Below are 16,898 nucleotides of genomic sequence, written 5' to 3'. Positions count from 1 at the left end.
TGAGTATAACCAAATATATATTTCTACAATTTTTTATGCGGATTCTCATAATTTTATCTGGCAAAAAATTCGGAATGTTGACAAACATTACACTCCTTACACCGTCGGTTTACCGGTGTGAATATGAAAAAGTACTCCACACCGATTTGTCCTCCATGTATTCATACATTTTTATGGTATGATAATATTTGATATGTAATTTTAAATTGTTACTCATATCTTACTTCTTTTAAAATAAGCATAGCTTCCAAAAAAAAAAACAGGTTATTATAAAAATTTACAATTATTACTGACTTCAACTTCAACGAGTAAAAAAGGACCACAAAAGGACCTATCTAATTGTTATTTAACCACTTCCGTTCTTGTGTTATGAAACCATGAAACTCTAGCAGAAGTGAAAAAAATACATAAAGTGCGGGACCCTTTAAACTCTATCACACTACAGTTGTTGCAGGTGAATAAACATAAATGTTCAACTTTGTTCCTATTGATTCTAATATTCGAGAGAAAAAACACAACTTTTTCTGTCTTTTATTCAACTTATTGTTTTTTATGCGTACGAAAGGTGTATGCTTTTGCATTCATGGTTCTCAACTTCTGAAGTCGAAGTGCGTGCATGTGACATGTGTTGTATTTTTGTGCGCTCGTTGTCCTTGAATGGAATTGTGAGTGAGAAGCGCACTTAGTTTTACCAGAAGTATGCGTTATTATTATTATTATTATTATTATTATTATTATTGTTGTTGTTGTTGTTGTTGTTATTGTGATTTGTTAATTAAAGTGCAATCAATTTTTTGGACTCTGTGCTGAAGGGTGTAAAAACGATAATTAATTGAACAGACTTAGAACAGAGATAATTTTGTTGTCAAGTGAAAAAGCCGGCAGAAAGAGTGAATATGGATATTTGATTGTAGTTTTGTGTAGATTAAATCACAATTATTCCATAGGCACCAATGAAATGTTAAGACTTATACCTATAATCCAAGAGAAGACGTTGGAGAGCAGTAAAATGATTGTAGACTGATACTCAATCTTTCCGCTATTCCAGATCTAGAGACTCAGCTACTCAATCACTGCGATGGGAAGGGAAAAAATCTCAACTTCATCGAGGAATGATCTTTTTCCCTTGCATTTTTAAGAGTGCTCTACTGAGCTAATGGGACCCCACTTAATTTTGTTAGATCAAACCATTCTCTTGATTCATTTTTTCTTGGTGTTTGGGGGGGGGGGGGGGGGGGGGGAGGTGTCCTTGTTTTGTTGTTGTATTTTGTTATTTATTTATCTATGTAAACATATTTTACCATACTTTTTTTTTTCAAGGTGAAACGGCCTCAAGATGGCAGGGGGTAAGAGAAGGCTTACTCGGTCTTCTGAACAACAAAGTAAAGGCACTGTTGAGAAAATTGACAAAAGAGAGCAACATGAACAGATCGAAAGTCCTTCTGTCTCTAAGAATTTAAGTTCTGGAAAAAAAACCAGCCTCTTGACCACTGATACTGAGCTACATTCCTATGCAAAACAAACTAAGACACTAACCTCTACTAGTGTTAGTATAAGTAACAGGAAAGCAAAATGTCAACAGGAGAAACCAAAGAATTCTAAGAAAAGGCGACTTTGTCATGATGTTGGTATGGAAAAAGAGAATTTAAAACTTTCAAAGAGAGTGGCAGACACTGCTATTCAAAACACCAAGGAAACCAAATCAAATGATTGTGATGCCGAAACAGATAATAATGAATCTGGTAACTATAAACCTGTTACATCTGGACAATGTCAGTCATCTCTAACATCTTCACAAAAGTCAAAAATCAATTCAGAATCACCTTATTCCTCCTCTTCAATGACATCCTTATCTTGCAAGTCTGTAACAATGGCCATTGGGCGATCCAAGATTCAGACCCTTCCATCAAAACATGCAGCGGTCAGTCCAGCAAGAAGTGGAAATATTTACCATGAATACCTCAACTCATTGGTTGGAAAATCCTTGTATCAAAATTCTGAAGTAAGATTGCTATTCCATATTCTTTAATAAAATTACTATTGCAGTTTGTTTTTTTCTCTTTTATTATGATTTGATTTTAATTTGTAAACAATATACTTTGATTTAATTTCCTTGTGCCCTGGTGCTTATCGTTTTTCTGTCGTGTCAGTGCATCAGTTCTAATTAACCTATTCCTATCCCAGTTTCCATATTCCTATTCATATCCATGGGGTGTTTTCAATGAGAGTGTGAGTTCAATGATAAACACATTAAAATATATTATACTGATATAAATGACATTTTGTGGTCTTAATTCTCATATTACAATTGGTGATTACATAAAATTTCAACTTTCTAGCTCAAAAAATAAAAAAGATATTTGTGAAAAACATAGGGCTGGGTGTAAAACCACCCATGGGGTGAAATAGGGTTAAGCAAGGAATTATTACTGCTCATAAAACATAATCCTATTATTATTGTCACAGTTTTTCTTTTTACTTATTATTATACTATATTCTTTTAAACACTTCAGTCTGTTTCCCGGATCACAGCCAATCAGCTCTCAGAGTTTGAAGTAACAACCAATGACAAACCATTTCAATGTCGAATTACGTCAATTGAGTGGCATCCCCGAATGAGAAATTTTCTGGGAGTTGGATCAAAACATGGTGACATGATTTTCTACAAAATAAAACATGAGGATCATTCAATGTTGGAAGAAGTCCAGAAATTCTATGGGGTAATGTTTAATGTACTTTAATTGTGTTGATAGAGAATTATACTTATGAATTTTGTTTTCAAAATTCTATCGAATAATTGAGTTTCATGACTTAATTGTATCATGGTATTAATTTGGGTGTAAAAGTTTCCCATGCCTTCTTTTTGACAGCACAATCATGCATATTGCCTCTTTACTGTCATCCAGGGGATTGCTTTATTTCAGAAAGAGAAAGGTTTAAAGAGATTATACTTGTCTATTGGACAATTAGTATCAAAATAATGGATCTCAATCAAAAGGTGCTATTCCCTTTAAGAGAAGGTTGTTTTAGCATATTTTCTCTGGCAAATTATGACTTTGTTGAATATGCAAGCCATTATCATGATATTTATTTAATTTGCTTTGAAATTATTTCCACTATTACCTGTTGAATCTTTCCACAGATCGGCCCTGGAGGAAACATTTCGAGTATGAAATTTCATCCCACCCTGGACAACCTTGTTTACACATCCTCTTTGTGTGGAAAAGTGTCATTGGTTGATATTGAGGGACGCAATAACGATATTCTGTTGGACACAATGAGTTGGGAGTAAGTCTTTTACTCGCGATGTGTAATTGAGATAAATTGCTATGTGTTTGTTTTGGGATTTTTTTTGGTATCAAATACTGAGAACTGAGTTTATTTAATCAAAATTATGAAATTTTAATTAAATTCTTGTTAGGTGGGTGGGGTGAGATAAGGTAGTTTCTAAAACTACAAAAAAACAACTTTGAATAGATTATTAAATGAGTAGATTAAGCTACAGATTTGTTTATTCTAAACAATTCAAAGAAATTAGCTAATTGTGAATGATATTGTTTGATCAGATTGGAATCTAGTACCTCAATTTGAGACATATTTATTTCTTGACGGTCTTGATTATTATTGTCAAACAAATACAAAATTAATCTTGTCAAATTTTCAGATTATATAACAGTGAAAACAAATTATGTTGTCAGTTGGAATCACATTTTTATTTCAGTTTTTGGTATTCATCCCTCGATGTTCATACGACTGATTTCTTTGTCGCTGCTGGAAGAAACAAAGGAAATGCTGCTCTTCTTGACAAAGATGGAAAATTAGTAAGCTTTATTCGTGTCTCTTCAAAATAAAAAAGCGCTTTCACCACATTTTGTTGATGTGGCCTTATAGAAAAGGTCAGGTTTTAAAAAAGGTAAATAAAATGGGGTTTTTTTTTGTGTTTTTTTTATTTTTTTTATTTTGATGAATATGAAAGAAATGACTGTCTGTCATTTAGTATCTTCATCAGACATGATTGGGGATCTTATATCCTGGTCAATAGAACTCGGATGTTTGTACACAAATTTTGAAGTTATCAATATAGTAAGGCTAAGACAAAGTGGCATATTTTTTTTTGGCTTCCCACAGTGGAATCTGGTTAAACTGTTGTTCAAGAGATTGAGCTATCTATTTCAATGAAGACATGCCATGGCTTAACAGTGTCGGACTATCTTGAGTTCTTAGTCTTAGCAATATCAAAAACAAAAAAGAAGTTAAATTTGATTTATGATTTATCGATGATATTTTGGTTTATCTTATTGCATTTATGGCCATGTTTTGTGTTTTGGCACAGTTTGGTTATAAAAATGTCTTCATGATCATTTTGAAATACTGAATCAAAAACGTTATTATTATTAAGCATTTTATATGGTCTGAAAATATCAAAATTTAAAAGGGAAGCATAATATATATGTTCATTATTTTTTGGTTTTTGTTTTCTTTTATTTTGTTTTTGTTTTATATATATATATATATATATATAGTATTATATTATTAATTCGACATTTGTGAAATCTAATGAACATAATATAATTACAATAATGATAAAAACGCTTGAAGGTATTTTTACTATTATGATTATTCAATGAAATCTTTCGTTCTAAAGTTATTTAAAATGATCTGCAAATGACAATTATTTTTTTTTAAGAAAGGAAATAGTGGATTCAGTGGAACATTAAATTTAGATGAATTTAAATTGAGCTTTTATTGAGCGCAATATCCACTAAACATGCTTAAAGCGCTTTACAAGAGTCCCTGGCCAACAGCAACACTTAACATGTAGGACAGGACATGACGCTTGTTGGGCGATATTACTTTTCTTTTCTTTTTTTCGAACAGAGACAACGTTTTTACTCATTTTACACCTGAGTACAGTGATAGAATGTGTGTAAAGAGCCTTTTCCAAGGTCTCAACTATGCGCCAAGCAAGGCTCGAACCCAGGACCGCTCATCCGAAAGTGAGTGACATACCACTAGACCACATAGCCACACATTGATGTTCTTGTGTTGACAAAATATATTTCGGTTTTGAATTTTTTAAAAAGTGAATTGCTCAGTGACTTGTTCTGATTCAAAACAGAACTGCAAACACTCAACATTCCTATGTATCTGTGTCGTTGTTCAGAATCTTTGCCCAATGTTTAGATTGGTAGGTTTTTGTTTTTATTTTTTTCACTTCAAGTTTGAAATCAAATTTTACTTTACTTTTTTCCTTTCACTCACACTTTTAAGCAATGCTTTGGAAGCTTGTGGCATTACTGTGGGGCAACTATAGGAGTGTATATAAAGTTTCAGACATTTTCATCAATGACTGAGGAATTATTGATTTTTAACTCTTTATCCCCAAGCGACCTGTAGGAGAGGACAGGAGATCATTCTGGAATTCAGAGAGGTCATTAAGATGAATGTTGTATAAAGGATCCAGAAAATTGCATATAAAATAAAACAGATTAATTCGCTTCGTAGGAGACTTCCTTATATGAATGCAATTTTATTCATTGAAACAAGTGAAACAATTTTGCGCATCAATTTTTTTTACAGTCATGTTTTTATTGAAAAGCGCTCAATAATCGCCATGCTGTTTCCAACTGCTGTACTGCAATAGATTGCTCATTTTCTGATCAGAGGATAAAGAAGTGTGGCCCTCATGTTGCTTCACTTCAACAAATCAAATTGTGCGGACTCTGATTGGTAAACACTGGTGAGTGACCACCGGATATGAACAGTGGGGAATGAGCCCTGGACTTTGGGAGGTGGACACCAGTGGGGAATGAATTTTTTTTAAATTTCAGAAAGGAAGTTCATTCAATTTCCTTCAGTTTGATACCTAATATGTTAGTTTGTCTTTTAAAAAAAAAACTCTTCGTAAGCCTTCTTTCCTATAATCACTATGATCCCCAAGTCACTCTCCTCTGGAAATTCCATTCAAATGGGTTTTTTAATTCTGGTAAGTAAAAAAGAGTTAATGAACCGCCCGCTGGCACCTATGTGTTAGATGTCAATTGTCTGTGCAAGAGCTATTTTGATTTTATTTATGACTAATTTTATTTTTATCTTATTCAAGATTTGGGACAAGAAACTCCATCGTCAAAAGATCAGCCACCTTGAGTTCTCTCCCAGAGATCCATATCTATTTTGCACAGCTTCTTTAGACCATACTGTGAAATTATGGGACCTGAGGAAAGTTGTAGAAAAGATGCCACTTGAAAGTCTGAATCACAAACACGGTTTGAACTCAGGTAAATTTATCAAGTCAGATTTTAAAGCCTCCCCAAAATAATTTTCCTTATTTGAATGTCACTTAAAGAGTGTCATTCGATATTTTTATGTTGATGCATTTTTCTTCTAAAAAAGATCAAAGGACACATGAATACCTGTGAAATTGGAATTTACTTAGTTTTCTGCAGCATAAACAGACATGAACGATTGCTTGCCTCCTTTTTTTTTTGTCTAGAACAATCTATTGCAGCAGACATAACAATCTCAGTTAACATATCACTGCTGGTCAAATTTTAAATTGAAATTGGTCCTTTAGCCTGTTAGTCAAGTGCTCCACCAACTGCACTAAAAGGGCCATCAACCATTTGTGACCCACCATTCAATATGGTATTGTGTCGGAATGAATAAAAAGCTGGAAAGTTGAATTTTTTAAAAACAAGAAAAAAAAAGGAAAATTTGAGTCATTCTCAGTTTAAGAAACTTCGATAAGTCATACCAAATTAATTCAAATTTCATAATTTTGGCTTTAAACTCAACTTTTGACTTCAGACTCACCTCAACAAAATACCAGATCGAGACATCGGATCACATATGTACAGGCCGTGCATGCAAATTCTGAGGTCTGACATTGCTTTTTGGTCTTGCAAGCCTGAAGAATTGAAACCTATGAATGGTGTTGCAATGTTAATTTAAAATGATTCCAATTTTTAAAATCGATTTGGAAAAGATTGGATAATGGAAATCACATTGATTCGAATGATTGTCACTTTTTATTTCCAGCATATTTTAGTCTGACTGATGGATGTCGTCTTCTTACCACTGATCAAAATGATGAAATTCGAATCTACTCATATCCGTCTTGGAATCTGGAAAAGACCATTTTGCATCCACATAGATTCTTTCAACATATCACGCCTATTAAGGTAAAAAATATTGATGATGTAAATAAAACTTCTTGCTGAATTTATCTTAGAGTATTTTATCATAGTGATGTGTGAATCATCCTTAGCTCAGAGAGGGAAAAAGATGAGAAATTTCCTTTTTGGTATTGACATGCTTTCAACTAGGTCTAAATGGGACCTTGGTTAATGATCAAAATGAATAATGATGATGGAACCTTTATTCATCCCAAAAGGAAAATGGGTCTATTTCAGTGGAGGACTGGAATAAATCAGTTGTCGGCCACAGCGCAGCACCACAAAGTGAGTTAGGTTTAGACGACTTACCACATTGGAGGTTGGAAGTCGAACTCAGTATCTTATGGGTAAGAAGCAAAGACCACACCACTGTGCCATAGAGCCCAATATGTTCTATTGAGATTCTGGGAGAAGCTGTGAAGTATTACATGAGTAAATAGCATTTCCAATTATGGAGGGGGGAGGAGTTGTTGAAAGGTGGCTTTATTGTGCGACTATGTGGTCTAGTGTTATGACACTCACCTTCAGACTGGAAGGTCCAAGATTCAAATCCCTATATGTGTGGCATATAATTGAATCTTTGGAAAAAGCTCTTTACTCACATTCTCTCACCGTACTCAGGTGTAAAATGAGTTCCTGGCCATTAACAGCATTGTCTTTGTCGGAGAAAATTGTAATATCGCATCATGTCTCATCCTATATGTTAAGTGTTGCTGTTGGTTAGGGACCCTTTGTAAAGCACTTTGAAGACATTTAGTGGATATTGCGCTATGTAAAGCTCAATTTTATTTTTTTTATTGACTGCCTAATGTCAGGTTGTATTCCAGCACAATTCCAGTGTGACACTAATGATGTATTTGTGAAATGTATATTTGTTTGGTTTTATTTATTGATATGATAAGCTGTTAAGAGGGGGCTTTTGTGATCATGATTTATTATCGTGGTCAATAAGTTTCAAGACTATGTGAACTACAGCTAGAAATATATAATATATATATATATATATATATATATATATATATATATATATATATATATATATATATATATATATAATATAATTCCCTTTACTCATCCCCTTGGGGAAATTTGTCTTTAGGGTCTATTCCAAGAGAAGACTGGAATAACCCAGGTGTCAGCTGCAGTGCAGTGCCGCAAAGTGAGCTAGGGCGAGCTGGCTTGCTCAAGGCCACACAGAGCCGCAGCGGGTGATCAAACTCGGTACCTTTTGGATACCACTGAGCCACACTGCCCCATAAAATATAATGAAAATATAATCGTCAAAGAGTTGAAATTTTTTCCTGTTTGATGTAGAGAACTAGAACACAAGAAAGTTCAGTCATTTGTTCGTAACAGCGAACTGAAAATAATCAATTGTGCATTTTTTGTGAGACTGTCACCTGTCTTTAAACCCTCATGAGAAAGTTAAATACTAAAAGTGGTCAATATCTTATTTATGACCAATAACATAAGGTATACATCGGTTCCACCGCTCTGGCTCTTGTCAATGGATTGAATTTTAGTTGTACTTCAAATTATTGCAAAATAGTGTGAAAATAATAATGATGATGATGATTATTATTATTATTATTATTATTATTATTATTATTATTATTGTTGTTGTTGTTGTTGTTGTTGTTGTTGTTGTTGTTGTTGTTGTTGTTGTTGTTGTTGTTGTTGTTGTTGTTGTTGTTGTTGTTGTTGTTGTTATTATTATTATCAGTACCACTGATTATCTTTAAATCATTTCCAGGCTTACTGGCATCCCCACAAAGACATCGTATTTTGTGGCAGGTACCCTAATCCTACAATAATGCCAGAGTACCGCATGTTAAGATGCATTGATATGTTTGATGCATCCAAAGGAGAAAGGCTTGGAGAAATGTTTGACCCAACATATAATGGACTTATATCCGTATGTAAAAGACTCATATTCTCTCTCTCTCTCTCTCTCTCTCTCTCTCTCTCTCTCTCTCTCTCTCTCTCTCTCTCTCTCTCTCTGTGTGGGTGTGTGAGTGTGAGTTTTTAACTCGCTGGAAGCTAAATCAAAATTTTAAAGTAACATTCATTGATGTTCATACGGCCATGTTTAAATCATAAAGAAGGAATAAGGGGTATTAAGATGTAATATTGGGATATAATACATATATCAATAATATTTAAAATAGCATGGATATCAATCTTTGGAAAACAACTTTAAGTCCTGAAAAGATTGTAGCAAAAGACTGCTTTAATTCGGTTTGCCATTTGTATTGAAAATTGAATTGTCCCCATTTTGTTCACCATTTTTTTTTTGTGTTTCAGTTAGTCAAGATGAACAATGAAGGAACCAAGCTTGCCTGTTCCATGGGTAAGAAGAATAAATGTTGTTGAAATAAGCCCTTAATAGCGCTGTTTATTGTTTCCCATTAGGTATTTATCCAGTGAGGATTCACTAATCTCTATGTTGTATCCATATTTGCATATGTTTTTAAATTCTGAAATGCATCACCTAAACGTGTAGGATTGGTTATACTGGTTATCAATTACATGCAGAATGATATATAGACTATATAGTTTTAATTTACTACTCAATATATGAATTCCTTCCAAACAGGCCACAGGATGTCGTGTTTGGTAGTGTTGATCTCAGCTGTTATTCTTCTGTCTTTCAGCATGTCATTGATATTTGATATTTGCTAGAATAAAAAATCTGTCTTATACATACCCCTATAAAAAATAGTCACACTTCGTAAGTTCTAGGAATCTGGCTGGCCAAGAGCAGAGAGCGAGGTATTGAGCACTTTTCCTACCAGTCGTATTGCGGCCAACTGTCTTGATAAAATCGTGTTCCGATTTGGCAATCTGAGAAACAACTAAAGAAAAATTAAATTGGACTGTTTATGTGTCTGTGAATAACCCTTGCATTTCCCAGGAATATCTTTTTTGACTAGCAAATTAAATCAAGGAACAGAAAAAGCTGTAAATCTAGATTATATTATATATTATTCCAAACATACTGCTGTTTTGGGTCGTGACGATGGTATCGTGTGTAAGGGTGTCTTTGAATAGTTGCCCGCTGTGCAATCCATTGCTAAGGCACAAATTAATTAAGAAACCCTGAGGTGCCATTAGCATGGTGTTCGTCCAGTTCAATTTTGAAACACCCTGTATTTTTATTTCTTATTACTTTTTGCTAGTACACATCTGAAGCAAGTTCCATTGGACTGAACAAATAGTAGCATTTATTAGTTTAAACAATATTGGAATGTAGACTACCGTTCAGCTGACAGATGCTTGAAATGGTAAATCTACAAATATAATTCAAAGGCTTTAGATTTAGATGAAAACATGAAGATCTTGAAAACAAATACTTTCTCCAAAAACACTACAAGAATAAATAGCAATAAATGCAATGTTCAGATTTGATACAAGATCGAAATTGACTCAATGGCAGCTTGACTTAAACTGTTTTTTTGTTTTTTTCTGAATTTAGATTACAGTTTTGTCCTATGCACATACTAATAAAATCCAGATTTTGGAAGGAAAGTCTCGCAATAGATTTATTAATTCTTTCTTCTGTTGGCTGTACTTCTTGTTTTCTCATCTATAAATCATGATTTTATAAAACGTAAGCATGTACAGTGAATGTCTCACTTAATGAATCAAGTATTGGGAATACAGCACTATGTCTAAATTTTAGCATGAACTTTTAGGTGTTGAATTATTGGCAAGGATAGTATACAAATTTTATATTCCACTTTCTCATTATAGATCATATTTTTATAATATTCATGCATTTTCTCCATTTTTAGGATACAACTTAAACTTGTGGAACAGTGAAAACAGGGCTCACTCTGCAAACGAAGTCAAAGTCCCTCAAAACTACAGCAAAATGGCAAGTGGGAATGTGACTCCAAGGAGATCCAGCAGTGACGTGTCACAGAAAGGGAAGAAATTAGACAAGGAAGTTTTGCATTAAAAAAAAATGAAAAGTAGATAAAATTGGGAATATTGCTCCCATTTGACAGCCCTTTTTAAAAAAACAACAAAAAACTACAGAGTAATAAATAATACTTCATGGAAGGCGGTAGTATTTTTTTTTTAACCTAAAATAAATCCAATTTCTTAGAGAAAAGACTTTTCATGTTCTGCCAATGTAATCAATACTAATCAATACACGTTTTAAGAAATATGTGTCTGAGCATTTGTTTGAAAGCGACTGAGTCACCACTCCCTGTTTTTCAAAATCTAGAGCTACGATAAACGCAATTTGTTTTACATTACTATCAGGTCAATAAAAGGTAACTGTAATATTTTTTTTTAGCCAGTTGCATTTTACTAATCTTTCCTAAGCCTTTGCTCGTGTTTCTTGGAATTATATTTGCTTAGAAGCCTATGAGTAATTAGATATCTTATGAAGTCTTCAAAAATGAAAACAAAACCCGCAGATTTTTTGGATACTGAATATTTTCCGCTATTGATACAAAGAAAGCAGTATTTTCACTTTTTTCGAACCTGGATGGTAGTGGTCTAATTGTGTTTGATGTTTACTATGAAAATATTTATCAAAGAATTATATCTGTTGAGATATCAATACATCCCAGTTGATTATTGTCATCATTATATTTTTTTATTCCACCAAATGTGTTCAATTTCAATTAATATGAATGTAAAAGTGCTGAATTGGAAGCCATTTTTCACAATTTCACATCTCTCCATCTCTTCCCCTCCCCCAGTCTCATTACTGTGTTCAATTTCAATTAATATGAATGTAAAAGTGCTGAATTAGAAGCCATTTTTCAAAATTTCACATCTCTTATCATAATTTGCAATTATACCCTTCCCCTCCCTGTATAAATGTCTTACTAATCCACTTTACCTGAGATTGATTTTTTTGTGTACTTTCACCTTTAACAAATGTCCAGATTTTTTTATGACTATAGTAACAAGAAACTAATGCTTGGACTGTTTTATATATTTTGCTTTGTTTTGTTGTTTTTTTTTTATTTAGATTAATTTGGACGAACTGTTGATGTATATAGGTTTGTTACTTATTTGGATAAGAGGGCAATGGGCTTGAATCTCAATTAAAAACAGGCCGTTTTTCTAATAAGCTAAAAGAACAGCTCATTAAGTTCATGTAGTATTGTTTATAAACTTCAAGGTGATCATAATGCACCATTTTACCTCAAATATTCCAAAATTCTAGTGGATCCTCCCATTCAACCTTATGCCCTTTTTTCCATTTGAAAATATTATTTTTTTCACCCTTTTAAAGAACAAAAAAAGTACTTAACCTCTAGTGCCCAGACATAGAACCCGGTGGTTTAAAAATTCAAAACTTTGAACAAAGGCACATTATGGGATGCAATAACAGTAACTTTAATCAATTAAGAAAAAAAAATATATGAAGATGCTGAAATAAAATTGGACAAATCTGTCCTATCAGGATTGTGGGGAGGTCAAATTTGTCCCTCTGGGCAGTTAAGGCACTCTAACTTGTCATTTGTTATGATAAAGGTGAAAACAATTCCTGTCTTTATTGAAGCACAGATGAACCCTGCATTTTTTACACAACACATATGACTTTTGACTACATCCTTTAAGTTTGCATAATTTTCTGTCTTCATATAATGGCCAATGATCGACCTTGTCATATCTAATGTCAGCGATTGGATTTGTTTCAAATTGCCTTTTGTTAGGATTTGAAGGAGCACATTGTATACGAATAGCAGGTCTTCCGGGGATTTTTTGAACATGAACAAGTGCATCAGCTACATCCTCTATGAAATGACTGAGTTTCATAGGTTTAGTATTCAACACTGTGCAATGGCGTCTGTAGCACAACCAACTCGTGACGACTGCCATATTCAATGTATGGTAGAATATGTATATATACCATCGCCTTGTCTTTATCTGTGCCTTATACAACGAAGTTAGAGAGTCCAGTAAATCTACCCCTCCCATGTACTTGTTGTAGGTAGATATGGCAGCTGGACATGGAACACCAACAATCTCCTTCTGTTTCTTGTCATAACGTTGTACCTCACCGACAGGTTCCACTCCAATGTAGGATGAAATCACATCAACCTTTCTATTATCAAACCATCGGACTGCTACTACATTCGAATCGCACTCAAACAGACAATCCATGTCACCCCTTGGTCCCTTTTTCATTGTTTTTTCTGGCTTGAGTTCACACCCTTTCAGTCTGTTTTGCCGTACCGTTCCAACATACCAAATGTTTCTCTCTTTCAACAATTTCACCAATTCAAGACTTGAGAATAAATTATCCGCAAAAAGTTTGAAATTTTTCCCGTCCGGTAAATGTTTTGCCATATCTAACACCACTTCTCCCGATAATCCAACTTTTGATACAGAATCGTTTTGGTTTCTACACTTTGCCCCTTGGTAAATATCAAAGTCATGCAGTATACCTTCACTTCCTGCTCTGGCCCATAACTTTATCCCCATTTGTGTGGTTTATTTCTTATGTACTGTTTGACAACACTTTTGCCTTTGAAGGCAACCATGATTTCATCTACCGATTGGTGTTCAGCCGGTATTATTTTTTTCAAATTCTCCCTCAAGTCACTGATCCACGGACGAATCTTCCACAGTTTATCATTATTATCCAGTTTTTCATTTTCAATGAAATGCACGTGTCTACATAAAGACTCGTATCTATTTCTCACCATCACATCGGCAACAAGACCATATCGTGAACGTGTAGCCCAGTATGCGCGTACACTGTATGCTTTCATTAGCCCCATACGAAAGTACATTCCAATGAATTGCTCCATTTCTTTTTCTGTTGTTTTGAGTTGAACACCGTTCCGTGACAATGCGTACATATTACTTTGTATTGTCATATTCTGTATCATTTATGTCAGAAATCAATTCCTTAAAAAATGTGTAAGGACTCTTCAGTTCTGTTGGTGTGATTTCAACTTCACCAGTAAAAATTGTATCAAGTGGAGGAGAATATGGCATTCGTATCCACATTGGTGAGTCGAGCATTGCTGTAAGTATTGCCTCATCATCATATTGCGCTGCACGGATTTGTTCCTGAAGTCTAGCCAGTGGTAAGTCATCATCTTCATCATCATCAAAAATGAAATTGTGATCGAACTGAAAGGAATCGGTTGGATTTCGCTTGTTGGTTGGAGGAGAGTTGTCATTTCCCTTTTTTGAGCGAACTTTCTTCATTGATTTGTGTTTTTTGCTAGTTGATGGTAAATCCATATCAAAATATTCTGAATTGCTACTTGATGAGTCATCAGATGGAACATATTCGTCTCCCGAATCGAAGAAATCACTTTCATTTGGGTCGGCTTTATCCAACAAATTGTCAATTTCATCATCACTTTCCATGGCTGTTGAAGCAAGAAAAGAAATAATCTATTAAGCACAATTATATAAACTATGAATTCATTTAAATAATGGTAAATATACACCACATATACATTTTCTTTCTTAGTAAATCCAATCACATAATGCTTACATTCATAGTCATTTTTAAACTATGTCACCCCAAATGCCCAGTTGGACAAATTTGTCCAGCTCATGTTCCCAGTTGGACAAATTTGTCATAGTAAAATTTTGACGCTCACAAAATTAATTTAACTTAAAATTATCATTTAATACTCATTACATATGTTAAGAGTGGCTCTTTATTTCTTATTTAAACCATGCAACATATGAAAATAACTTACCCGAGCTGAGATGTAGGTTGATATTTTCAAGATGTATTCTCTGTTTCTAAATTTCTTGGATGGACCACATTCAACCGGAAGTGGAAGTACAATGTTATTGTTAAAATGTTTGCCCTCTGGGTTGAAGAGTGAGGTTGGTCAATGGAGATAACTCTTAAAATAAGTATTGTGTTAGTTTTGTAAATTTTGCCTCCCCTTTGGACCCAAATAGACCATAGGACAAATTTGTCCTAGTGGGCACTAGAGGGTTAAGTTTATGGATAATTCTTGTAAAGTAAAATACTCCCCAGTTCTGCCTGCCAAAACAATTATAAACAATACACATATGTATTTGTAACCTTAATGACTGATAATCTGTAAGAGTGTATTTGATGGTAACTAATTGCCTATATAGTTGTCTAAAATCAACTAAAAGTTGAATGACATCAACTTTATTTTTTCTATTGCCTCTTGTGATACCATACTTAGCAGTCATTACAGCACAAGACATGTTGTAGTGCCAAGATTTTTTTTTCATATGTTGATTTATACGGTTGGTCTATACAGTATGAAAAATGGACATGATCTGAATATGATATGGCATTGTTTTATTTTATACACTCTAGTTTTACAATTTATATATATATATATATATATATATATATATATATATATATATATATATATATATATATATATATATATTAGGTAGTCTCACTATTTTGAAACTCTCATTCACAGAAGGTGAAAGGTTGTGCAACGATAATTGAAGCGGGAAATAATCCGGAAGTTGACCATTACTATGGACACTGTCATCGAATCAAAATGAAAGCAGATGCGGAGCTCTTGTTTTCCGCCATTTTTCGTCTTTCTCAAAACCACTATGACCCTCACATCCGGGTCACCTGTTGCCTAAACAATGTTTTTGTCGTCTGCTATTTGAATAGAGCGAATCGGTAGAGAATTCACTGTCTTATGAATTTTTTTGTTCCAGCTCTAAAAATCTCATAAAAATTGATGGAGGTGAGGGACGATTTTTTATATTTTTTTTGTTTGTTTTATTTAATAATGTAATAACATTTCTTAAGTCATATGCATGGATTGATCATTTTAAGTTTGTTTGACATTTGAACAGTGTGTGCACTAGGTTTCACTTGAATTGATCGACCCTGGACATTTGTCACCCTTGTAAATTTAAAATGACCTAAACTCCAGACTCCGCGATGGAAACTTATGATACTTTTCCTTTCCCTTGTGTAAGATTCAGTGAAGTTTTAAAGTAATATTATTTTGTACTTTTACAGTTAGCAAATATTCCATTCAGAAAAACCTGTTTTGTCTCTAATAATTGTAAATAATATAAAGGATAAAAAAATATTATGGCAGCATTTTCTTTCTTTTTCTGTTTTGGACACCTCATCTTTAATTGTTTTTCATACAGTATGGTCCTCTTTGATCTGGTTCTTGAAGGCAACAAAATCAATGGCCCGCAGGTTACGAGATGTTCTTGTGCGTTTCGGTCTACCTGGTCGTGGACTGTAGAAGGAGAATGTGGTTTGTCAGCAATGCATCTGTCTGTCACTGACAAATTAGAAATATTAATTCCTCCAGTAACTACCCAGTCAATGGTGTGACCCTTGATGTGAGTTGGGTTACTCACATGCTGTTATAAATTGTGATTTTCAAGTATGGTTTTTGCAGATATGCTGTAGTGATCTGAAGTTGATTCGAAATGAAGGTTAACATCTCCAAGGATAACTAATTTATTACAAAGATTTGTTTCAGTTTGTTCTAAATTCTGGATGAATGCACGAATTTCTACTTGATGGTGGGGGTTGATATTTACAGGTGAATGTGGTGTTAAGTGTTGTAACCTTCAGGCATTCCATTGATGGATATTTTATATTATCGCTCTTAATCCTTAAATGGTCTTTATGAAAAATGCAAATTCTACCACCGGGGCCGTTAATTCTGGGTTCAGAGATGATCTTGTAATTTGGTGGTGTTGTTTCATGTAATATAACTTCGTCTCCATCTGGCATGTCTC

At 33.8% G+C, this 16,898-nt stretch overlaps 1 protein-coding gene across 2 annotated transcripts; it reads left to right on the top strand.

Annotated features, from left to right (window-relative positions):
• The first annotated feature begins 102 nt into the window (after positions 1–102).
• LOC144971337 (DNA damage-binding protein 2-like) lies at positions 103–15,492 on the top strand. Of its 2 annotated transcripts, none has more exons than XM_078912050.1 (10): positions 103–176; positions 1,321–2,002; positions 2,514–2,720; positions 3,143–3,288; positions 3,722–3,821; positions 6,104–6,278; positions 7,039–7,181; positions 8,929–9,090; positions 9,480–9,525; positions 10,970–12,561. In XM_078912050.1, exons 2-10 carry the CDS (start codon positions 1,337–1,339, stop codon positions 11,134–11,136), a joined length of 1,812 nt encoding a protein of 603 aa, XP_078768176.1. In that variant the 5' UTR covers positions 103–176; positions 1,321–1,336; the 3' UTR covers positions 11,137–12,561. The 2 variants fall into 2 exon arrangements, with proteins under 2 accessions (XP_078768176.1, XP_078768175.1); XM_078912049.1 differs by lacking the exon at positions 103–176 and adding an exon at positions 349–454 and having other exon boundaries at positions 10,970–15,492.
• Positions 15,493–16,898: the final 1,406 nt, after the last annotated feature.

This window comes from Berghia stephanieae, chromosome 4, assembly GCF_034508935.2.
Source record: "Berghia stephanieae isolate SIO BIC M18660-M18661 chromosome 4, UCSD_Bste_1.3, whole genome shotgun sequence".
NCBI lineage: Eukaryota > Metazoa > Mollusca > Gastropoda > Nudibranchia > Aeolidiidae > Berghia > Berghia stephanieae.
Note: the sequence above shows the minus strand (reverse complement) of the source record. Positions and strands in the feature narration are given on the sequence as shown.

Coding starts and splice junctions, on each gene's coding strand:
- LOC144971337 (XM_078912049.1), top strand. CDS start 1,337: ATGGCAGGGGGTAAGAGAAGGCTTACTCGGTCTTCTGAACAACAAAGT. Junction 2,721..3,142: donor AAGTCCAGAAATTCTATGGG/GTAATGTTTAAT, acceptor ATCTTTCCACAG/ATCGGCCCTGGAGGAAACAT. Junction 9,526..10,969: donor CAAGCTTGCCTGTTCCATGG/GTAAGAAGAATA, acceptor CTCCATTTTTAG/GATACAACTTAAACTTGTGG.